The following is a 24805-nucleotide window of genomic DNA, read 5'->3' as shown; positions in this document are numbered from 1 at the left end:
CCATTTTGCGCTGCTGCCTCTCAGAACCAGGTCCTTTTGCTCCATGTCCTCTACTGCCCAGCTCCACTTTCTCAAATTCATCTTTAGTCATCCTTCTTGCTCACGTGAGTCAGGGTTATGATCTGTACTTACATGCGGGACCTGGGTCCTTGGACATAAACAGCAGAAACCCTACAAGGGAGGGAGATTACAGGAGGCCTTAAGGAGGGAGGATTACAGCAGGCACTTATAGTATTTTAAATTTATCCAGCGCTTTGAAAGGCTGCTGTCCCTGTGGAGTTTTTTTTTTTTTTTTTCCTTTTGAAAGAAGATACTGTGTTACCCTGCATACCCTGTGCACGCTCACAGCACATTCCAGCCCCAGCTTCCAGGGCTGTGAGTTTTAGGTTCTTTTTGCTTTAACAGAGCAGCCAGGACGCGTTTTTCTGTTTATTCTGTTTATTTCGTCTTGAACACAACGCAGCATGAAATCCTGATGCCGTTCACCCTCCGCCACCAACAGCAACGCGCGGCCCCGGATGAGGGGAGGGGAGGGGACGGGATGGGAACTCTCGCCTCGCCCCGCCCCGTCCCGCCCAACGGCCCCAACGGCCCTAACGGCCTCATTGGCCGCTTGGCCGGGGCTCGCTTCCCCGCGCTCGGGGGGCTGCGAGCGCTGCCGGTGCCGCCGCCGCCTCGCACCGGGTGAGGGAGCGAGGGCGGCGGGGGGGCTCTGAGGGGGGCTCTGAGGGGGGCTCTGAGGGGGGCTCGGTGGGCGGGGGGGGGGGGGGCGCTGCCTCGCGCCGGGGCCGTTACGTTGCGGCGCGCGCGGCCGTTTGAAGGTTTGAAGTTTTGGCGGTTGGGCCCGCGCGAGGCCTCCCCCCCTCCCCCCCCCCTTCCTCCTCCTCCTCCTCCTTCTCCTCACGGGGCGGTGTGGCCGGTGCCTGCCGGGGCCCGGGGGTCGCGTCGCGGGGCTCTGCGCCTCCCCCGTTGCTGAGCCGGGCGCTGTTTGAACCGGCTCGTGCAGGGGGATGGAGGACTTCAGGAGGATCGCCGACGAGACCTTTCCGAGCTTCCTGGGCAGTTCCCTGAACAGCAGCGCGGGCGTCGCCTTTGGGAATGTCACGGTTTCCTCAAACCCCCCCGGCCTGCCTGTTGCGGCTTCGACTGTCGCCAAGAGTAAAACGGGCTGTGACAACAGGTGAGGCTGCCACTTACTGCTTCACAAGAACAGTTCGCTGCTTTGACGTGCTTAATTCGGACAGGAAAAATTATATGGATGTAGTGTTGGACGATAAAACTGTTTGCTAATCGAGAGCATAATACTGCATTAACAGTCAAAAATATAGATTACATATGTAACTCATAACGTATTTTTTTATAAAATAATCCTTTAGAAGGGTAGTTTAGTTTTCAGGATAAAAAGACACTAATCGAGTTTAATTTGGTTCTTCAGCTTAGTATACTCAAGTCTGAGGACATGCAGAGAATATGTATTTTTTACAGGTGGTTTCTATGTTAACTGAATCTGTCGCTTTTTAGAAAAACTAACGTAAGAAGTAGTGTTGTGGATACCAATTAAAGCTTAACACAGCCTACAATGATTTGTTCAACAAGGATTAGGGCACGGTGTAACAACTGAAGCCTTTGCTCGCTTTTTTGCTGTCCTGTGTGACTTACCATGAAGTAAGATCAGACTGTTATGACCTGTCTTTGCAGAAGTGTGCTTTTCTAATGGGACAACAATAACCACAAAAAAAAAAAGTGGTATTTCTCTAAAGAACTTCAGAAGATTGGAGAAGATTATTCTGGGTACATATATGTACCTGTAAATACAGATTGGCTGGAAAATGTTAAACTATTCAAGTAATAAAACATATAGAAGATGAGTGGCCCTCAAATGTGACTTTTTCCTAGTTCTTTGAGAAATGCGTATTAGAACAACTCTGTTTTGTGCTTTCCCTCCCAACCCTTACAGGCTTTCTGATATCCGGGCATCTTATATAGAAGAAGGGAAGCAGTCACCTCCGTCACGATCTCCTCATGGCAGTCAGTCAGATCCTGAGCCTATGGAGAGATTTGCCCTCAGCTTTCTTGATGACCTGTGAGTGAGATAGCTAAAACTAATTCTTTCCTAAAATGCATGTATCGGTATATAGTATGTAGATTTGTTAAGCTATTCTGTAATCTAATAGTGGAATATGTTTGGATTTGGAAAATAACCTCGGCAGTCATAACAACCAGGGTGAATTTGGTCTCTGACAATAATGTGCCTCCTGCCAGCCGCCCCGATCTCTGGTGGTGCTGTTTACTCCGCTGTAAGCAGTGTGCTTTCCCTACAGCAGCAGCCAGCATCCTAAAGTGGGGTCTTACCTGGCCACGCAGTATGGAGCTCCCGTTGTGAAAGGAACGGGATGAGAAGATGGTTGGTTGGTGGCATGCCCTGAAAAGCGTGCTGCTACTGGCAGTGGCTGCCTGCGTGAGTCGCAGCTTCTACTGTGGGCCTTTGGTAACTGGAGAGCTCAGCTGTGCGTTCGTCTGTTAGCGTACAGGGCTGAGGAGCTCAGGTGCTTTCCTTGCTAAAACAGCTCCCCTCTGTTTTCTGAAGGGGAGTATGTGCAGTCCCTTGCAATCCTGCCACTTAGGCCTGCAGCCCTAAACAAACAGCATTCTGCTGTTTAATTCACTAACTGTGCATGACCAGAATGAAGCTTTAGAAGTGATTTTTGTTTCTTCATTTTTTTAACTACATGCTGTTTTTGTTGTCACGCTAATGAAAAGTTTCCCAAGCTTGATTGATTAATTGACTTATTTGAATCTGGCTTGTTTTTACTTAGTTTACACAAATTTTGGATGTCTCTGGTTCGTGCCACATATGTGGATAAAGGAAGGTTTGCACTGATATAAATCTGTTCCAGGTATCAATGAAGTTTGCATCCAGAAAGGAACATGTCTCAAGTAACTTTAGCTTCTTTATAAACTCAGTCTTTCCTGTTTCTTAGGAAATAAGTGGTGTTAGTGAAAACACTAAGAGCATTAATAGTGTTGGAAGCTGTTGTATAGGTTATTCTAAAGATGAGCAAATTTTATTATTGTTTGATACAAATAGCCGTATGTGTCTTTCTCACTGATAAAATTGCACTATAGGCAATATGTCCCTATACAAACAATAGATAAAGATTTAAGAGAGTGTCAGCTCCTTGTTTGTACTTAAGTTTAAAAAGTCACATTTTAGACTTTTGAATTCAGATAAAATTAAGACATGAAATATTAATGCAAAAATGTTTAATTTTGCTCAGTGTGTAAGATTTAACATCTTATCAGAAGTGAAAAGTAACCTTCCTGCAGAATTACAAAAGCTGTTAATGAAATTCCAAGTAGTTCTGTTCAATATTCTTTATGTTTAATGTTCTTTATGATTTAGACCCTAATGTAACGTTATAAGAGGTGTGCTGATATTTATAGGTTTAGCTAAATCCTTAGTGTTTGTTTGACTTGCTCACAATTGGATTGTGGAACTTGCATGGCATAAACCTCTTCCCCCTTATACTTTTCCCACTTATTGCAAAAATGTGAGAGAAAGGAACAAACAGGGAAAAAAGGGGGAATATACTAACATTAAATTACACTAAGTGCTTCTGTGGAATGCTTTAGGTTGTGAAACAGCAGCCCTTTTACTCTAGATAATTATCCCTGTACTATAAAATGTCTGGTAAAGATGTGTAGGATCTATGTCGATGCGAACGACTGGCTTCCTAGAGATGAAGGTATTAAAATTGGGCAATTTCTCAAATCTTTATATAGAGAGATATTTTACACTAATGTTGCTAGATATGTAATCTTATTATTTTTTATTGAAATAATTCTTTTTCTTTTTTTTAGTGAAGTTGCTACTCAAGTTAAAGAAGCTCAACCTGCTAGTGTTAGCCTGAAAGAAAACTACTCGATATACGGCGATCAAGGCCAGAATGCCAGTGCGCACTCAAGTCACCGTCAAGATACCTTACTTAATTTGTTACCGCTTGAACAATTGGAAGGTATTAAACTTTGAGAGGGACTGCATACTTATTGTCAGTAGAAATAGCTAGTTACGGTGTAGGTGTCTTCTCTTGACCCTTTCAGTGTTTTGTGGCATTGTGTAAAAGGGGTTTGAAGAAGAATCTTTTTAATTGGAACAAACTCTGGGCACGGAAAGCTTGTGGCTGACATCATGTTGTTGGATTTCTACCCAAAGTACAAAACTAGACAGGAAAGTGGTGTAAAATGCTGTAACTAGAATGCAAGTAGGACTCTAAATTTATTTGAGGAACTTCACTTTGCTTGTGAAAAAGTATGTGTAAGTTGTTTTCTAACCCGTCTCTTTCAGTTGGTTTAAGTCTGTGGGATTATATTTTTTCTTGACCTGTTCCAGCCTCTGATGGGTGGTCTTTAACTGCAGCTGTAGGAAGTGGAAGTTCATACGTTCCTAGTGTGATGTGTGAAAAAGTAGTTTGAAATGCCTGCCACGAGAACTGTGCTTTCTGGAAGTATGCCTAGAACAGTGGAAGCAAAACAGTGTTCTGTAACTTGTTTTAAATGTATGGTTGTTGATGTTCAGCTTGGGGGGAAAGGGGTTACTAATGCTAGTCCTGTGATTAAATTATTCTGGCTCCTTAAAAATTCTGTACATATACTTAGTAAACACTTACTTCTAGTCTCCTCAAAACTTTATCTGAATTTTCATGAGGTAAATGTTAATAATTTAATAAGAACATATTCAATTATAAAGTATGGTTTGTCGTATGAATGGACCTCATAAAGCACAGTTCTAAATGAAGTGCTGTCTTCAGTCATTTATTATTGCAGTCTTGAGGAAGTGGCACCTAACTATGGCAACAAAAATCACGAGGCCTTTGAAACTGGAAAGGCCCAGTGTTTGGGCTGGGTAGTGCTCAGTGCTACTTAGCCATCCAATTTAATTTTGTGGTTTATTCAAGGATTAGGATTATAGTCTGTAAACTGCTTTTGATTTGAAACTGTTTTTTATTCCCATCTATTACTTAGTTAGGAACCTTTTTTGCTAAGATCTGTGTGTGCATGTCTAAAGTGTTTTGTCTTGTAGGACTTAAAATGAGATTATGGGTGGATATAGTAAAAAGAAAATTGTAAGTTGCTTCAAAATGATCAAAAAAGAATAAGTATTGGCTCAACAGGTGAAATGCAACAGTGGAACTTACCACTTGTTGCTGTTCCCGCTTCTCCTGGTGCGACGTGGGACTCCTTGCTTTTTTACGCTACTTTAGTCCTTCAGGCAGTAATGATCTGACAATACTTACAGTTCTAGCCTTGATGAAGCCCTGCCTTTTTAATTATTTCCAAGATACTTTTAATGGTTCTTATAAGAACGTATAAATTTTGGTCTTGTGATAACGTGTATGTTTCAGGGTTATTTTTATAGTGTGTGACAGGATCTTCAAGATGCTGTCTGCTCTCTTATACAATAGCTAGCAGTTAGTACTATAACATAATAAAATACTGATATTTTTTTTTACTACATTCTTTTGTTCCAGATTTGCCAACTGGAATATGTTTTCTTCCAGACATTAAGAATAACAAGGTGAAACCTTTTCTAAATATAGTGAAATTAAACTTTTCCAAGTAATAATCTTGTACTAGTTTTAACTTTGTGAGAGGAGAAAGGAGGAAATTGGACAGTTTTTGTTGTTTCTTTGGGTACACCTGAAGGCTGTCAAAGCACTGTGACGCTGAATGTGTCATGCCTCATTTTGCTTCCTTTTTCCAGCTCACTTAACATAATTAACACCATGGGAGCATGGCTCCACCTGATCTCTCTTAATTGTGAAAGCTGTTGTTTACTCCTACCCTGTGCTGTCTTCTCATTCTTTATTCATGTATCGATCTTCTTATCGCAGTTGTAGTTTAGCTTAATGAAGAGCCTTGGAGGAACCTCTCTGAATGCTTTTGGAATTTGAAGTAGATAATGTCAGCTGGATTTGCCTTGCCCCTGTACTTGTTCACTGCTTTGAGGAGTATCAGTTCAGATGGCTTCTTTAGTGTTCCCAACATAAACTGCACCATTTGTAAGATCCCAATCTTATTGTTGCACCTGATTTTTATTTTTTTTTGCCTCTGTATCCCAGAGCTAGCAAACAGGGTATTGTCAGGGCTGAGTTTCAGCTGCTTTTGTCCGCTGCTTCGGAGAAGCTGATGATTACAGGCCCAGAGGTATAAGGCAGATGGGAATGGGAGTTCCTGTGGCCATTATAGAAAATACGCTTTGGGCTGTAGCAAGATGCTGTATAGCTACATGCTTTTTCACGTGTCAGCTGGTATTTACTTAGCTTTCTTTCAATTGATTTTTTTTATTTTTTTATTTTCTAGGGGCCCAAGTGGCCAGTGACTTGCAGTTAAATGCTCACAGGCTGTCACTCGAAAACCATAATTCAAGTCTTTTTCAAACTATCTACTGTCTACCCCTTTCTGAACATTGATTTTTTGGTAGCTGTCAAAGATGAACTGCTTATCAGTTGAGACAGAACCAAAACAGATATTGAATTGCTGTTTAAAAAAAAAATCAACAAAGGGTTGATTGGGCGTGTGATTTCTGAAGAAGCATTGTTATAGCAGTATAGGAACTTCTTGAGTGTTTCCTACTTTGTACTTTAAGCTGGGATTATGGTTTACTGAATGAAGAGAGGTTTATTGCTCCCCCCCCTTCCCCCCCCAGTGAGTTAAGTCTTTAATGTAGTGGTTCAGTATTTTAGTTCTGAAACCTTTTATGTTTGGTGTTATTCAGGTGCTTTTTCCCTCTATCTGTTTTATGATCTTTGTGTCTCTTGCACATATCCATTCTGGAAGCTAGCAGGGAAAAATGCATTGGTACTAGAATGTTTGCTGGGATATGGAGGAAGAAGGTGGTGGTTGTGGGATTTTTAGAAAGTTATTAAACCACCTTAATTATTTATTATTAACTGGGTTTATACAATAGCTAATAACTTCCAGACATATTTCTCTCTGGATGTTTTTCACAGGTTAGTCCATCTGAACCTTCTGAAAAGCTGGCAGGAGGTGAAACCTCAAGCGATCATCTTAGCAATAGCCTTTCAAGTTTTTTGGAAAACGAGAAACTCTCATCTCTTACAAGCTTAGAAGGAGATTCCACTGGTAAGAGCATTTATAACTTTAACTTTCTCTGGATAGTTGAGCCTAGAATTCTGACACAATGTTCCTGCCTTCTTGAGAAGAAAGGTATTAGGGTTTTTTGTTTTTTTTTTTTTAAATGATAGGACCAAGGGAATGGTTTTAAACTAAAAGAGGGGGATTTAGATTAGGTGTCAGGAGGAAATTCTTCACTCAGAGGGTGGTGAGGCACTGGCACAGGCTGCCCAGAGAAGCTGTGGATGCCCCATCTCTGGAGGTGCTCAAGGCCAGGCTGGATGGGGCTTTGGGCAACCTGGTCTGGTGGGAGGTGTCCCTGCCCATGGCAGGGGGTTGGAACAAGGTGAGCTTTAAGGTCCCTTCCAACGCAAATGGTTCTATGGTAGTATTTCATACAGGATTAGACTACATCAAAATCTTGTATTAGGAATATTAAAGAAAAACAAATCCATTGAGGAAACTGACTCTTTTGAAATTGTAACAGGAGTAGGTGCCTGTGGAGTTTATCAGAGAAGATCACAACTGGAAAGGATAATCTAAAAAAATTAAGCAACAGTCCTCAGTTACAGTGAATCAAAAATAGAGGTAGAAAAGTGGGCATTCACCCTAACTACAATTTCTGTTGGGATTAAAAGAGATGAACTCTATGAACTTTGGTTCTGAGGATAGTATTAGTTTTCATTTCAAAGACTGAAACTTAGCCAGCTGTAGGCCTCCCCCTCCTGGGATATGACATGTGGAAACAGCCATGATTCTTATTTTTTGTTTATTGACTGTCAGATAGAACAGACTCTGAATCCTGTCGTAATATCAAAGCTGCTGAGTGTCCATAGCTTCCAATTTGCCTAAATCTCATTCTGCTGAAAGACTGGAACTTGGTGCTTCTGTAAATCAGGCCCTGTTTGTACAGGGCACTGGCAAAAACAGGAATAAAAAACTAATGATGACTTGTGTGTAAGTACTTTTTCCCCCCATATGTTTTTGCCATTTTGTAGACTTCTATGGCAGAAGGAAATACTAAGAAGATACTTTAGAATTATGTTTTATAGGCGGAAGAATTGAAATGCACTCTAAGGCAAAATTATTGGAGAATTCTCAGATTGTCACCAGCAACCTGAAAATGAATATTTCTTAATAATTACATGGAAACTGAAATATGGTGTTTAGTTTATAAATACAAAGCCTGTTTGAGTATACTGTTTTTAATAGGAAAAGCACAGACAAGGTACTGGTTTCTGGAAATGAAAGAATAATAAAAACTGTCAGATTTCTTTTTGGAATACGTTCTACGGTGGTTTTAAGAGTGCTTTTAACCATGACCTAAAATGCTGACTGAAGTTTGGGACTTTAAGAACAAACAAACAAAAGCTCTGGGAACTTTCCTTCCCCTGTAACCTCCACAAATTAAAAATAAATAAATAAATAAAAAATAGTATAAACTTTATACTTGGGGACAGTAGGAATAGTACTGTTCTTACTAATAGCACTTAACTCTTTTTAATTTTTAAAATAGAACGATGCTTCAGTCAGTTTTAGTATGGCTTGAAATGTTACATATATTTACTTTTCACTCATGAGTGACTATATATATAATTTGGTAGTTTGAATGTGGTGGAATATAGCACTTTGAAGGAAGATGAGTGACTTAGGCTGGGAGTTGAAATGCTACCTTATGGGCATCTTGTTTTGCTGTGTATTGCTACTCATAGCATAAGACTGCCACACATTACTGTGACCCAATTCTTTTTGAGTGGGAGAAAAACAGGATAATTCTGATCTTGCTGTGTGTCTCTGTGTTAAAGTTTATGGTGTTGCTCTGATAGTAGATCAGGTGATTATTAAATATGAAGGGTGAATGGGGTATTTTCTTTTGTTTCACTAGATGATGATATTGATGATGAAGAGTTCTTCGATAACCAGCTGGAAGCCTATTTTGAACAGCTGATACCACCAGAAATAGCAAGAGGAGACATCAACGTAGAGAAACTTTCAGAGTGCTGCACAGCACTGAAGCTGTCTGAAAATGGCTTGCTTCAAGTAAGTTTAAAGTGGAGTCCAAAACTCCGCATACCTAATGGCCCTTAAGCAGGGTAACATCTTTGAGGGTTGTCTGCCAGGGTGAAATAGGTTTTCTTTCCTGACAAACCCAAATACTGCCCAACAGGTAGCCTGTAAGTAAAGGATTTTTTTTTTTTTATAGTAAACACAGCACTAAACTAGAAACCAAGACAATCAAGTGAGATTGACTCTCCTTTCCCTTTGCAAGGGAAGAGAGGAAAAAAAGAAAAGAAGCTAGGTAGCTGTTTTTGTATTTATTGTCCTCTTCCTTGTAGTCCAGAGCTAGTAGCTAATACATATGCTTGTTACAGACAATCTTGTTGTTTATGAGATAAGGCATGGAGAAATCAGGTAAGTAGCTGGCTGTTCTGAGAGGCGTTAATCTGGAAGGCTTGTGTCAAAGCTTAAGAACTTCCTACTCCCTATTACGATGTCTCCTATATTCAAGTCTCCATTCAGGTTTTCCATCCCCTAACACTGCTCCTCACGATCCTCTTTGTCATTTTCTTCTTTTTCCTGTTAAGTGGTTCTGGACCTTATGCAGTCAGTTTTGTTACTTGATCTTGCAAAGGAAAAAAATAATCCAGACTATTAAGAGTAGATTTCTCCCTTCTCTGGGATGATGGAGACTTGTCCTCAGAAATCCTGTAATACCTAACTCTGCATCACTAGTGTTTCCTGAAGGTGGACTTTTCCTGCTGGGTTACTTGAGTCTGTGTTTCTTAAACCTTATTACAAAAGTATGCTTTTCAGGTAATAAATTAAAAAAAAACAATCTATTTCTGATCTGCAAGATAGTTTGTCCTAAAGAAAAGAAAATAATGTCCTGAGCAGCATGTTACTCAAGTATCCGTTAGGATATTAGCATGTGATATTGGATTGCTAGCTTGACCTTTCAGAGTGACAGTGAGGTAGGATGTATGTCAGCAGTTGCTGAAGATAGAGCTAGCCTGTGCTTGACGAATTTCATGTGTGCTACGGTTCAGTCTGCCCTTTCTGGAGCTTCTTTTTTAGAGTTCTGTGTCATGTGTGCTAGTCTGAACTTAGTGCGTCTCTGAGGTCTTCTCTTGAAGGCATTATGGTAGGAATATTTCTCCTAAACATTGCTTCCTCTCTCAGCTTCCTAGCGGTGGTTTTAGTATCAAAGGTGGCGAGGTGTTTGTAGAAGAGCATTTGAGATCTTCTTGTGTCCTATAAGGAAAATATTGGTAACAAAGCAAAAGTCTCTACTGACACCATGGTCTTCTGAAGGCCTTCTTCTGATTTAAATTTGGTTACCAGCATCTGAATGCAAAGAATCCTTAATGAAGAATAAAAAAGCTGTCTATACCCATAAAATACTTGCTTTACCCCTTCCCCCCACCCCCAACAAGGGGGGGGGTCAGCCGAACAGAAAGTAAGGCCACCTATTGATCTTGCCTGTAATGTCCAGGAGATGGGTATGTTGTCTGTGTAGGAATTGCTTCGTTTTATTCTGATGGTTCTGTGACAAGACTACTTTACAAACATGTTACAACTATTGATTCTTAATTAAAGTTACAGTTCTAACTGCATCAATCTTCAAAGAATGGAATGGAGTTTTATATTAAGATACTTACTACACTTTTTGAAAATAAATTTAATTTACTTCTGACAAAATATTACTTTCTATTAGCTTTATTTTCTGCTTCTGTAAATATGAAGGTGATGCTTGCTGGCACTAATGTTTTTTTATTTTGTAGCGTACAACTAGTTTATAAAGAGCTTTTCAATCACCAGGTTATTATCTTGGGTAGAAATCTTCAAGGTTTTATTAAGTGAACAGTATCATGAAGACTTGGTGTGTAAGTAAGTGCCTTAGAGAGGCAGTCAGTGTGTGGAGGGTAAGCACAGAGCAGCAGCTGGCTGCTTCTTGGCTTGCCTTCCAGCAGCAGCTAAGTCTATTACAAACAGATTGCTTGGATGGGAAACTGACAGTTGCATGCTTGACCCGAATAGGAAAGTGTGATTGATTTGAATAGGTAAATGAACTGTAGCTTCAGAAAAACAGTGTCATACAATTGACTTATTGCTTAACAATCATCATTGGAAAGATTGTAATGACTCTAAGGAGGTGTTGCCTGACAGGTTCGGAAATTCCCCACCTGGCTTCCAAGTTTCCAGGCTGTGGGAAGTGTTCTGTTAACCTCCCTAACAGTAGCTCTGCAGAGGCTGCAAGTTGCTGATCTACAGCTGTACGTGAAGGAAGGAACAGGTGGTGGTTTGAGACCATGTGGCCATGGTGAAGAGTGCGAGTAGCAGTTATGTTATCTGCCCTCAGCTCTCCCCTGTTTGTGTAATGTTCCTGCTTCACCTCCGCTGTAGAGGGTGGTGGGGTGGGTACAGCAGGTGCTGAGCTGGTCCTTATTCAGCAATGGTCCTAGAGGAGAAGGGAGGCAGTATGGTGTACTTGTTAAGGAGAGTGAAAGAATGCAGTAGGAGGCAGAAGAGATCCTCCGTCCTCTTGCTGTGTATGTGCTTGGTGGGGGGAGTTCTGTGGGTTGGCATAGCCAGGAGCTGTTGTCCTCACCAGGGTTGCTGGCAGACAGAGATGGCAGTGGCACATGAACAAACATTCACTTCACCAGAGAATATTTTTTAACTCTGTAGAAATAACTATAGTATTAATTTTTTATCTTCTTTATATCTGTTGCAGTGCAACTTAAATCTTTATTATTATTTATATATTTTTTTAAGGAGGACTTTCGGGTTCCTGATGCTTATCAGGCGGTGACAGGAGCAAACTCTGGAAATGCTAGTGATGAAGATTCACAAAATCAAGGGATAGCTGGATGTCCAGAGCAAAGAGAGGTGCTCCCCAGAGCAGTAAGGCAACTGGTATGGAATTGTCATTTAAATTTCTATTTATAATATAGAGAATAAGACAGTAGTTTCTGTGTGTGTGTGTGTGTATATATATATATTAAAAAAAAAAAGGCAGTGCACTTGAAAACCTGTAAGAGGTTGAACTAACAACCCAAATTCACTTTATAAAAGATGAATAATAACAGTTTTCTAGATATACTTTTAAAACATAGTTAACTTTGGCTATTTTTTACCTGGGACTATTAACATAAACAGTTAACAAACGCAATGCTGACACTTTAAAAATCATTATTTTTTCCTGAGAATTCCATGACTAGTGGAGATGCACTAGATTCCTGCAGTGCTGCTGAGTTGCGATTGGATTCACTGTATCTTCAGTGCATGGACAGCCGTGAAGCTGATGTCGCGGGTGCTCTTTCAAAGCAAGAAATACAGTCCTCTTCTGAGTGTCAGACTGCTGCTTCTGATGCAGACGTACTACATCCAGCAAAAGCAATTTCAGAGCCCTACACCACTCCTAAAATTCCTCTTAGTGCAAATGCACCTGGAACAGATGCAGATTCAACTGAATGTGAAGTTGGTCTTGCTGATGCTTACCTGTCTCCAGCTGCAGACAGCTGTGAGAACACAAGTTTATCTCCAACAGACAAAGGTAGGTTGCTTTAGGTATAACCTAAGTATGCAATTGTGGCTAGACTGTTGCATGGAAAGAGAAATAAAGTTGTTAGGTATGACTTTTTTGGGTTGTGCAAGTTATTTTAAAAAAATCCACTGTTTCTTTATAAATAAGAAATAAATAGCTTGAAAAAGTTTGGAGCTGTAGTTTTTAAGAAATACCAACTGATGTATTTTGGACTTATATTGAAACATTTATAGTTGCTTCTTTGATAAAAACTGCTGCAACTTGCTGTTGCAGCTATGTTATCTTCATTAACTAGTTGCTGACCTTTGACAAGTGAACTCCTTACTTAAATTTAAGAGACTTTACCATGTTACTATTATTTTAATCAACAGTGCAGTATTTGATGTATCTTTCAGGTGATATACCACATAGCATTGTTTATCAAAATGAAGAAGGCAAGTGGGTGACTGATCTTGCTTATTATACTTCATTTGATGAAGAACAAGGTTTAAATCTGTCTGAAGATGATAAAATAGATGACGACTTCATAACTGGATGTATGTAATCTTTCTCCTTTTTAGTTAACTGTTATCTGTAGTGTAGTGTTAAGTAAACTTTATTCCCTTTTAATTTTTTTGTATTTAGAAAGTTAGTATTTAATGTTGCAAATCCTTCAGACTTTAGATACAAGAAATTATTTGAAATCTGACATTGTTAGTAGCCTACAATGATATTAATATTAGTTATAGTTGGTAGCTTCTTCCCTTGTTTCCTTCTCTTCCCAGGAAGTGGTGTGGGTGCTGAAACATTGGAACCTACTGGGGATGTTTACTGGGCTCTTCTAAGAAATCCTAGGCCTTTGTCTACATAACTTTTTTAAAATTTTTCCTTTAACTGTCTCAGAGTGATCTTCATGGCAGTCTGTGTGTTTGTCATACAGGTTTGGATGGTGTGCCTGTAGTACCGTAGACAAATCAATTCCTTAGCACCAAAATATGCTCTGATTATCTGTTTTTACTAGATATATTGGAGCATTGTATGCGACAGTATTTCTCCTCGACTCTCCTAGTTTCTAAAGCTGACATATGGATGGGCTAATGTATTCTGAAGATGTCTGCTCAAGTTTCTTCTCTCTTTCAAAGAGGATGCTCTGCAGATTGATTTATTAGGAATGCAAGATCAAACAGGGTTGATTGGTTGAAATGATGTTTGTCAACACCATGGAGGTTTTCTGTTGGAACAAACAAATGAGATCCACTGTGGTAGAAATTTCCCTATCGGCTAAGTCAGCGAAGCAGAGCTCCTTCATTATTTTTTTAAATGCCAGGACATTTTGGACATTTCACTGTATTTCAGACTCTGCTTGTCCAATCATTCAAATATTTGTCTGCTGTAAATTTTTCCAGGGGTATTCAGCTTTTTCCCCACCTGATGTTTTTTAAAGAAATTACACTTTCCAGCTGATTGGCTTACCTTTTCACATAGTACAAGACCTGTGCTTCCAGATTCAGTGTGGATAGCGTTTTTCTGTGTGCTAGTTTGCCTGTCTGCAGTGTTCAGGTATGATGCTTGAATGCTTGACAGCTGAGAGACTTTTTTTTATATGGACAGAAAAGAAATGACATCTGATGACGCTTCTGAGTCTCACTAACGACATGTCTATCTCTGTCAGTGAGCTATGCACACTGTGTGTTCTTGTACAGAGTAGTTAGTGCAGGATTGCTCACTTGACAGAGTTCAGTGCTTCAGGAAGTCCTCATAAGACTCCTTATGGCTTACACAGAAGATTAAAGAACTGATAATGACCTAAAGTTCTACTGGATGTAACGGCATATCATTGATAGCGGCATGTTGCCTTTAGGAGATATAGTTGGATTGCTCAATAAAGAGGTATTCCAATATTGTTGCTTTCCTCAAAAAGGACGTATTCCAACTTCCCGTAAGTCACTTTTATAGACAACAGCTGTATTCACTTTACAAGTTTGCGTCCATTCTTGATGTATTCCTCTGTGACTAGGGGTGCTGTGTGTACAAGGCCATATACTTCAACATTAAGGTATCATTAAGCAGACCAAAATGCTAAGGTAGTAGTAACAGTATCTCTTGATAACTAGTTTAAATCATTTCAGAGAAGAGATTTTAAGTGTTCATTGTTAGGAAAATAATACAAGTATTTGAATTTAAAGGAACTATTAATTTATTTGGCCTGTTAGTTTACGTGAGTATTTCATGAACTGGTACAAACCGGTCTGTTTCTTTTGCTCCGATTCATGGATAGCACCTTGATGAAATTTTCAAAGCCAGATGTAATCTAAGCCTGTTCAGAAGTGGCCATGTGATGCTCAAGTCTAGCTAGTATGGATGGCATAGTCATTACAAATATGTATGTATAGTTTGGTGATAAGGCCATAAGATGCCACCTTTATTCACATCTAAGTTAGCTAGCTGAATGCTGCTTTTACTGTGGCTACTGAGGATGCAGGAAATACTCTTTTAAAGCAAACTTCATGTGAACTTTTCCCACCATAATGGGAGGAGCAACTCCTGGTGTGTCCCCGATTGTCTTGGTTGCAGAATTAAGTATTGTAATCTTTGCCTTAAAGTTTAGTTTAATGACACAAAATGGTAATGTCAATGCTCACTAAATTCTGACTAGTTTTAATACGTGTCCTTTCTGGTTTTAAGCTGAAGCAGCAGCAATGATTGCACAAGACCAGGAAGAATTTGAGAAAGCACACAGACTTGTGCAGGTAAATAATTATCTGAATGTAAACAGAATAACACTCATTTATTTGTAAGTTACAATTTCTGAAACTTCTCTGTCTACAGGCAGAAAAAGCAGACATTCTAAATGCATCTGAAATAGCGGACTCCTCGTGGAAATCTGCCAATAGCTGCATTCTACTGAGAACATCTGAACTTAACAGAGATGCCAGTTATTTACGTTTGTCTTTGGGAGAGTTCTTTGGTCAGAGGTCTGAAGCTCTGGGTTGTCTTGGTGGAGGCAGTGATGTGAAACGGGTATGTATCATAATGTTCTGAGGTGCAAGGGAAGGACAGGGAAAAAACAGTACTGCTTTTTTAAAAAACATTGTAACTAATTCTTTTGGAGAACTACTTTCCAAGTTCACTTACTAAGGAAATTCTGTATGTATATATGACAGGTATGGATTAGTTTGTTTCTCACTTGTACTCACTTGGAACTTCTGATACGAAGGGCTGGTTGGTGTTAACAGGGAATCTTTACCTTTTGGTCAAAAATTAATTATATGTAGGATTATAGAGAGGAGAATACGCCATGTTATATGCTGCTTTTTAGAGGTCTGAGCAAACAATTCACCTAGTAGTTGAATTAAATGTTGCTCAGACAGTTATTGGAACATCGAGGGTATCTTTGGCTATTGTTAATGTGCTACCTAGGCACGTGTTCAGTTCTAGTAAAAGCGTAGTTGTCTAGACTTCAACATACTTCTATAAGCTTTTTCTGACTTATACCTGGTCTCTTGTCTTACCTGTTGTTGGTAGACAGTATCGCATCTGTGCTGCAGCTGAACAAAACCTAAGAAGTATGTTCAAGGGAGGAAAGTCAAATTTAGTTATGTCCTGCTGACCTGGTAGAGTGAGCATGTTCTGCACTGGTACATTCAAAGGCTGAGAGGCAGAGCATGCCTCCAGGCAGAGTTGATGAGAGCATATGTACTTTCTTTTGTTTAACTGGTACTTTACGCACACACGCACAGGAAGCATATGTATTTTGATTAGGCACTTGCAAGGCTAGGAGGTGTGTTATTTCTCAGCCATACAAAAGCCAAACACCAACTGGGGAGACACTGTGTCTGAAACTGCTTTGCAGGCCCACTGAATGTTTATATTAAAGATTACATCTACTAATGCTGTGTTCTGGGGTAACTTTTTTATAGCCATCTTTTGGTTACCATATTACGTCTCCGAAGAAAAGGGAACCTGTTGCTTTGCTAAGACAATCTGATGTATCAGGATGTGACACTCTCCAAGAAACTTCACAGCTTTCTGAAGTGTTTACAGGTAATTATGGAACGGAAGGGTCAGCCTTAGAGAGTCTGTAGCAGTAGTTAAGAATTCCTTGTATATAGCTAGCAAGGACTATTAAGAAGAATGTGATAGACTCATTCACCAAATCATTTTCGGGGTTGTGGGATTGAAGATGGAAGGATTTTGCACCAACAAAATACAGAGCCTAAAGAGTTGCAAAAGGGACCATTCTAACACCAGATAGTAGCCAAAGTTTTCTTGGTAATGTGAGCATTTCTAGACACTGGATAAATAACAGTGTCATGTAATAATTGAAGTCTGGTCAGAGTTTTCCTATTGAAAAAGCTATATAAATGTGTTGCCAAAAGAAATGAAACCAGAAAGCTGGTTTGTTTGTCTGTACAGGTATAGAGGATACAGGGAAAGGAATAGAATTGGGCATGAGCTGTCTGTGTATATAGTCTAATTTCTTCCCTACCATCTTTTAAAATAAATATACTTCTGTGAAATCTGATTGACTTTTAAGTAAAAAGAGTTTCTTCCAGAATTTTATATGTAAAAATCACAATATGCACTTTGCGTATATTTTTGTATCAACTTAACAAGCTATCCCTAGGAAATAATTAAGAGTACTTGCTCAGAAGACAAGTTCATATTAAAGCATGTCTGCTTCTCTTGATATAGGTGGGGTAACATCAGTATTTGCGAGCCTGTCTGTAGCATTAATGCAGTGACTGTGAAAAACATCCATCAGATTTTTACGGAGCACATGTCCTTGAAAACAACTTTACAGCCGTTACTTTCTTCATTCTAGGACCTTCCAAATATTTTTTCAAGAATCTCTAATGATTTTTTTAAGTGTTAGCATGCTTAAGTTCACTATAAAGTCTGTGTTTTTGTCAAAAAACAAAACAACAACAACAAAAAAAAGCACAAAACTAGCTAGTAACTGAAGTTTGTGACCACTGTTCAGGTAAATAATAGCTATAACTGTTGCTTTAAATAATAGACAAGTACCCTAATGTGCTCTGTAGTTATTTTGATATGAGTGTTGCTATAAATGGTAGGGGAAGGAGGTTTTTAGATCACTTCATGGCCAGGATATCAAGAGTTATTGGCATCTGATTTTTCAGTAGTACTGGCAATGATCTTTATCAGCAGTGTCAGTATGCAATTCTGCTTTAAGGAGCAGTAGATACAGAAGAAGCTGAGAACTTAGCAACCTGAGGGAGGGTATTACTTGAAATGCTAAGTGTATCTAAGCTCCAAATATCTGCTACAAGCAGAAGAGAAATGAAAAATAAATGCTTCATAATTCTTTTCTTATTAAGCTGAGCACTTTTAAAACTGTTAGTGTTCTAGGAAGTCTGGATGTTTTTCTTTAAGCAGAAATTCCTTTGGTGCTATGGTAGTCTATAGATCTTATCAGAATATCTCCTAGTTTGGGTTTGGTATGGTAATCAAGAAGATTCTTAATGGTTTTGATGGTTTCAGAAACACGTCCTCCGAAGCATAATTCCTCCTAAGCATAATCCTTCAAGTTCATTGCTATCTACCTCTGTCAAACCCTCCAGTGTATGAAAAAAAAATGGCTTTACTCAGATGTAACTTTTCTAGTTTTCTACTGGAGTTGTGTTTGTGTTCATGTTACCTTGCAAATACCGTTTTATGAGAAGATTTGTTTAGCTTGGGCTAATGTGATAAACTACCTGAAAATGAAGAGTAATGAGCATGGTATTAATAACATCAGCTAATTATGTGAACTGAAGGTAGACTTCGAGTATTGCACAGACAACATTTGATTCTTGCAGTATTTGTATTTGTGCCATTATGGCAGTTGTTTTTTTCCTACAGAGCACTACAGGAGCATGTGTGTCCAATGAATGCTGATGTTCAGACAATGTATTTATAATTAATTATCCATCTTTTTTTTCTTTCTTAGAAGACTTGGAAACACAAACAAAAGAACATGGAAATTCTACCAGCTGTGAAGGTGCATGGCATAGGATGGACACTGCAGCTGGAATACAAAAAAGCATTAATACAGAAGCAGCTACCCAAAGTAACCCAAAGGTATTTCTTTGTGTTTTCTATTAACTGCAAGTATGAACTTCAACAAAAGTCACTTAACACTTACTATTGTTTCTTTGAATAAGGCTAAATTTAAACGTTCTTATCAACTTGTTCCTTTTATATTGATCATTTGAAATCCTAGTGGGTGCCTCTGTTTGTTAGGCTAACTTTGTTAGAATGCCACGATCCTTTAGAGAGTGAGGTGTTACTATCATCATCTCATTTTCCTTTTTTTCCCTTCCTCATTTGGGTTGACAGACCAAGCAGTTCCACGTAGTGTTTATAAAATGAGTAATTTTCTTGTTGTAGTATTTCTTGTTGACAGTAGATTAGAAATGTAGTAACAAGAAATGTGAATGTATTAGGCAAATGCAAAATCACTTAAATAAATTTCCTAATTTGGTGCTTAACCCAATTTCCTTTGTTGTAGGATGGAATTTATGAGGACAAGTTTGAAGGTGGCTTATGTAATCATTCTGATTCTGTCCTGAGTATTAGCACAATTGCATCTGCTATTGCGAATGCTTCCTGCAGTGCTGATCCTACCCAGCTAGCTGCTATGATGATGGCACTCTCAACCAAAAATAAAAAAACATGTTTCCTTCCTGGAATTATTAAAGAGATGGAACTCTCTGCTAATCATGCATTATCTAACAATGTGGAAAACGGTGCATTTGATATGGAAAAATACCTTAGAAAGACAGATGAGCTTGGACATGAAAGTGAATATGAGAGTGTTGTGAAACACGACACATCTGTCCAGAACTTTATGACTGATGGCTCTTTACTTAGCAAAGTTAAAAATAAAGATGCTCTTCTAGAAGACTTGTTAAATGATCAAAATGAGCAGCAAGAAATAGATAAGCGATTTCTGGATTATTTTCATGCAGAAAATGATACTCAGAATATCTGTAATCCATCTGATGTTTCCAAGCATGATGACAGGACTACTGATAGCATAAAATGTTCAGAAAAGTTGACAGATTTATTAAATAGTAAACATTCACAGTCTTTAAGTGCTGACCTTACATCAGATACGCTTGGTACCTGCTCACCTACAAGAAATGATACACAGACATGTGGAACTTCTTTATCAGCAAAAATAGAAATGTCACAGAGAAGTCTGTTTGCTCATCAGACTGACAGTCTTACTAGCAGATGTTGTACCAGGGAAGATGCAGAAACAGATCAAGCAACAAATGCTGTTCCTGAACCGCTTAACGATTTGGAGAGAAGTACAGGAAACACTGTGTCACTCAGCAACTTGAAACCTGCCAAACAATCTGGTAAATATGTCTTAGTAAGTCCTACAAAAGCAAAGCCTGTGCAGAAATTGAACACAGATGAGAAGAAGCAAAGTCCAAAAATAGAGAAGAGAAACAAAGAGGCCAGTACTGCTTGCAGCGGGAATGTGAAACATGTAACTTTTGAGAAGCTCTCCCTGACTTCCCAGAATAGTACTGGTAAGTGAATCTGAAGAGTAATCCAAAAAGGCAAATGTAACCAGTTATAGAAAAGGCTTTTCTTGAAAACAGGCTTGCTTCCTGTGCTTAAATAAATATTGTTATTAAATTCTGCTTATTTACCAGAACATCAACCCATTCTTCCTGAATGTGACTTGCAACCTTTAGAGGATGAGCAGTATAGCTTCAGACCTTCAACTTCGCCCCTCATACACTCTTCTCCTAGTGATGCTTCTGGAACAGCATTTTCAGGGTAAATGTTTTGGATTTTCAGGGTAAATGTCTTGGAGCAGGTTATAAGAATTACTAGTGCTTCATGAGGATTTTTGGGTGATCAAGTTTTAATTGTAGTGTTGTCCTTGACCTCAGTTTATGCTTATAGATCTTTATTAAACTATTACTTCATTCTTAGACCTAATCTTTCTTTTTGCTTTTAATGTGTGTATGGGGGAGCAGTCTTAAGCAATTGTTAACTTTTTATTTTCCTCACTGGCATGATGAGAGAGATGATGGACAGGAATGTGGTTGTTTCTGCTCAGGATTGTCCAGTAAAGCAAGAATACAAAATACCCAGCATGTTAGCTAGTCAGATTCTTTAGATAACTTCATCACAAAAATTTGGATATAAAATACCCTATTTACTTTAACTATTGTTCTAGTGCAATTCATCTACTACAAATAAAGCTATTTGGTTGGTGATTACAATGTCAAACTTTGCAATCATATAGCTAGAACCATATAGACCAATGACGGTGTGGGTGTTTTTTCTTTTTATAAATTACTTGTATTTCAGTCACTTTCGTTCTCAGATTCACATCGCTGCTTGTGAGAGAGGGTGGGCTGAAATATTCGTATTGCTTTTGAACACTTCATATTTTGAAGCTGCATCTTGTGTCAAAGATTCCAGGATTTCTTAGCAACTGAAAGGGTAATATTATTTAAATGGCCTTCAGTAATAAGAAGTGCTATATAAATTATAAGATTACAACTAAGCCTGTCATGTAGTCTTAAACATATATATTATGACCATAGCCAGTGGCTATGTATGCTGTCCTGAAAAGAAGAGGCATGGAATTGTTTGCCTTAACTTCTTAAGGTCACCGCCTGATATTTAACTACAGTTAGGATGTGGTACGTGACCTTAGAATTACATGCTGCTTGACGTTTTTCAAAAATCAAAAAGTGCAGAAGTATGTGTATTTATGCAAGTGTGGTTTTTTTGGTTAAAGTTGCCAGTGACTTCGATTGTTTTCATGGTACTCGACACATTTTGTAGAACAAGAGTGCCTATATTTTCATGTGTGTGAAACGAAGAGAAACTCAGCAGTGAACAGGAAATACTGATATGTGATGTCTGGGATGTTGAATGATTTCATTTGGCATTCTTTGTTCTAATTGGATATAAGTATACTTATTTCTTTTAATAACTTACTGTGTTTTTTCTATGACCTTAGCATCTGAGCATAGCTGTGGAACTCTAATGCTTTGCTTTATGAACTCATGTTTAGCGAAAACGAGTTTCTTTTACATCAAAGCCAGGACTTGTAAAGGTTATTTGATAGCTGATTTTTCATTTCTATTGACTGTAGTAAGCAGAATGATGAAGTAGACTGATTTTAAAATAGTATAGCTATGTTATGTAGCATTCATTTCCTTGGGTGTATCATTAGAAATGTATTTTAATACCAGTGTACTTTGAATTTGTTTTTCAGGTCTGAAGCTGATTTTACTTGCACATCGCATTATCCAAAATCTCCTTGCAAGGAGAGCACACTACCTCAGTCAGTTTATTCAAGCCCGAGCATGAGCAGATTAACATATGTCTCCGCATCTGACAGTACACTTAAAAACACAGCTGTAACGCGTGATCCGCAGACACACTGGGTAAGAAAATCTTGATCTGTAATTATGCATTAATTCCCTTTCTTAAAAAACACCCACCTCCCAAAACGAGCTCTTAAATGGTGAACATAATTTTTAACAGTTCATTAGAAAAGCCTTAAGGGTTTCAGAACAGCTTAGTACATACTGTGCATAGGGAAAAGGTATTCTGTTTCTCCCTCTTCTCTCGCCCACTCCTGAGTTTTTGGAGATTTAAATTCTGAGCTAGATTTTGATTAGTCACAAACCCTAGTGAATGTGAACATAATCAAACATTCAAAAAACTACTAACCTAAGAAAAAAAAGTTTGTGGGTTTTCTCTATGCATTTTTCTGTATTGCTTATTGAGTCATTCTGTTCTTGGAACACAGTGCAGCATTCCAGTAGCAGTTTGCAGCATCTATATCTGCTTTTGTCACCCCTGAAGCTCCCTTTCTGCTCAGCTTCAGCTGTTGGGAAGAATACTTTTCTTACCCCACCCCTTGAGAAATGTTTATTAATTCCTGTTTTAACTTAATTTTCCCTAAATGATTTCGGGACCGAAACCGCCATATGTCTATCTCTGACAACCGTTCTGACTGTTTTTACTGCTTTAGCAAAGTGTGTACTCTGAGTGATACTTCTGTTCAGACTTGCAGTCTTACGCTGATTAGGATGATGAGTATTCTTTTATCTCAGTCAGTTGGTTTCTTCAAATCTGGAATCTTTGTTATGCCTCCCCTGCTCCAAAATGTGTGTAAATGTGGATGGAATTTAAAAACAAAAGCTGAAAACCTCTCTGATAGCATCCATCCCAGTGGAAACTTTTTCAAGTGAAGAGCCACAGATGTTATAAAAACAAAACTCCAGACAGGACTTGACAAACTTGATTGCTTATGTTGGATACAATACTGGTATTAGTGTCTGTCTCATTAACCCTATTTACTTTTCTAGAATTTATAATATTTCTAATAATACTGTATATTTTGTTTACTAGAGTGAAAATGCAAGTGCACTTAGTACAACAATAATTCGAGCCAGCCCAACACCTTCACAGGAACATGCCAATGAAAATGTAGAAGACTACTTGTGCCAAAGAAACCGAAAAGGAGTGCTGTTTAGTGTTGATGAGAAATCAGAAGAAAACGATCTTGCAGCTATTAAAAGAAAACTTGAAGATGAAGTACAGGGCCAAGAACTGTCCAAGGAAGGTTTACCAAAGAATGAAAAGCCGCTTGCATCTATTCCTTCAAATGTAGCAGCAAATCATAGAGAGTTAGACCCTGTTAAATCAGCTTTGTCAAGTAAATTTTGCAGCTTCGAGCCACTTTCTGTAAATGTTGATGCAGAAGTGTGGCAGGATCATACAAACAAAGCACAGAGACAAGGATTACCATCCTTAAATGTATTACCTATGTTTCCTGGCTTAAGAACTTATATTCCATTAAATCAAAACTCATCTGGTGAACAGTATATTCCTATTTCAAGCTTTAAACCCCATGTCGCTACCTCTGAAAGCCAAGCAATTTCTTCTGTTCCCACGTTGCTTACAGGACATTCTCTTGCAACGACTCCATTTGTACAACAGCATCTGGGAAATATGCCACCTACTGGAAGTACAGTTCTGTCTCAGTTTCATGGCTGCAGCTCTGCAGGTTTTGGTCTTCCAGCAGGGCTTCCTTGCTCTACTATCCCAGCAGGACATGTGGAGAATCCAGTTCCAGTAGGAATTCCTTTGGGTTCAAATCTTGGTCCTGGCTCTTTGGGTGCAGCTTCGCTTTGTAATCCACATTCTGCTTCCTGGAGCAAGAATATCTTAAAGTCATTTGCTGGACAGCCTCTTGGAACTAGTAGAAAAGAGTGGGACTTTTCGATGTCACCTGGTCTTGGTAAGGCTTTAAAAAAGTATGCTGAAAACATAGTTTTGGACAACAGTGGCTAAAATTATTAAGGTGGCAGTATACTAAGTGTAACCACAACTATTGTTTATGCACCTTTGATATTTTTTAAAATGGTATTGCTAGTTTTTTTTATTTAATCATGTTTTCTAAATTCAATGTCAATTTTTATAGTCCTCCTAATGGTCTTAAAAGGTATTTTTCATAGTCTAAAGAGGCTAGATTTCAACATTCAATCTTTTTATGTTTGTTTAAAGGATCTAGCACTGTCTTCGATCTCATACTTTCTGCTGTTTCTCTGTATCTTGACTTACCCCGAAATCAAAGCAATGTAAATTATTTCAATTCAGAGATTTTTCTTAATCTGATCTGTTTAGTTGTTTTTTCTGATTTTTTTTCTAGTTAATTTTTTGAGATAAAATGACAAGCTAGTGGGGTTGAAGGTTTGCATTTGTAATACTCTATAGGTGATTTTCTATTTAGTAATCAATAAATCTTTGATCTTGTTAATGCAGTTTAAAATAGTAACACTTGAACAGTTTTACTCCTTATCTTTAATTGCTGGCTTCTTGTACTTGCTTTTGAACTTCTCTGAATATCTGTGCAGTGTAGACTTGATTTTTTGGCAAATTTGATTTTTTGAACTTGAAATTAAATTCCAATGATGCTAGTCTTAGTTCATATTTTCACCTTCATGTTTGTGTTTGAATTTTCTGTTTTGGAGGGTTAATAATAATTTGTGGCCTTAGAAATAAAACCTATTGTTCAAGTAACTAAAATTTTACTCCAGGTAAAGTCGTACATGTGTCTTCCTAACTGAGAAGTCAATTTTTTAATTT

At 38.6% G+C, this 24805-nt stretch overlaps 1 protein-coding gene across 1 annotated transcript in view; it reads left to right on the top strand.

Annotated features, from left to right (window-relative positions):
* CEP192 (centrosomal protein 192) overlaps window positions 1-24805 on the top strand; it is an 84910-nt gene that overhangs the window by 16533 nt on the left and 43572 nt on the right. Inside the window, exons 11-28 of the mRNA XM_048077134.2 lie at window positions 387-684; window positions 1007-1180; window positions 1958-2083; window positions 3862-4016; window positions 5529-5575; window positions 7011-7143; window positions 9020-9174; window positions 11911-12051; window positions 12343-12691; window positions 13078-13218; window positions 15347-15411; window positions 15491-15682; window positions 16582-16705; window positions 18615-18745; window positions 19176-20208; window positions 20335-20461; window positions 21921-22092; window positions 23066-23957. Of these exons, the coding sequence (XP_047933091.2) occupies window positions 387-684; window positions 1007-1180; window positions 1958-2083; window positions 3862-4016; window positions 5529-5575; window positions 7011-7143; window positions 9020-9174; window positions 11911-12051; window positions 12343-12691; window positions 13078-13218; window positions 15347-15411; window positions 15491-15682; window positions 16582-16705; window positions 18615-18745; window positions 19176-20208; window positions 20335-20461; window positions 21921-22092; window positions 23066-23957 (4455 nt within the window). The remainder of the gene's footprint in view (window positions 1-386; window positions 685-1006; window positions 1181-1957; window positions 2084-3861; window positions 4017-5528; window positions 5576-7010; window positions 7144-9019; window positions 9175-11910; window positions 12052-12342; window positions 12692-13077; window positions 13219-15346; window positions 15412-15490; window positions 15683-16581; window positions 16706-18614; window positions 18746-19175; window positions 20209-20334; window positions 20462-21920; window positions 22093-23065; window positions 23958-24805) is intronic.

Source organism: Anser cygnoides, chromosome 2 (assembly GCF_040182565.1).
Source record: "Anser cygnoides isolate HZ-2024a breed goose chromosome 2, Taihu_goose_T2T_genome, whole genome shotgun sequence".
NCBI classification, from domain to species: domain Eukaryota; kingdom Metazoa; phylum Chordata; class Aves; order Anseriformes; family Anatidae; genus Anser; species Anser cygnoides.
The sequence above is the reverse complement of the archived record's forward strand: the minus strand, read 5'-3'. Positions and strand labels throughout refer to the sequence as shown.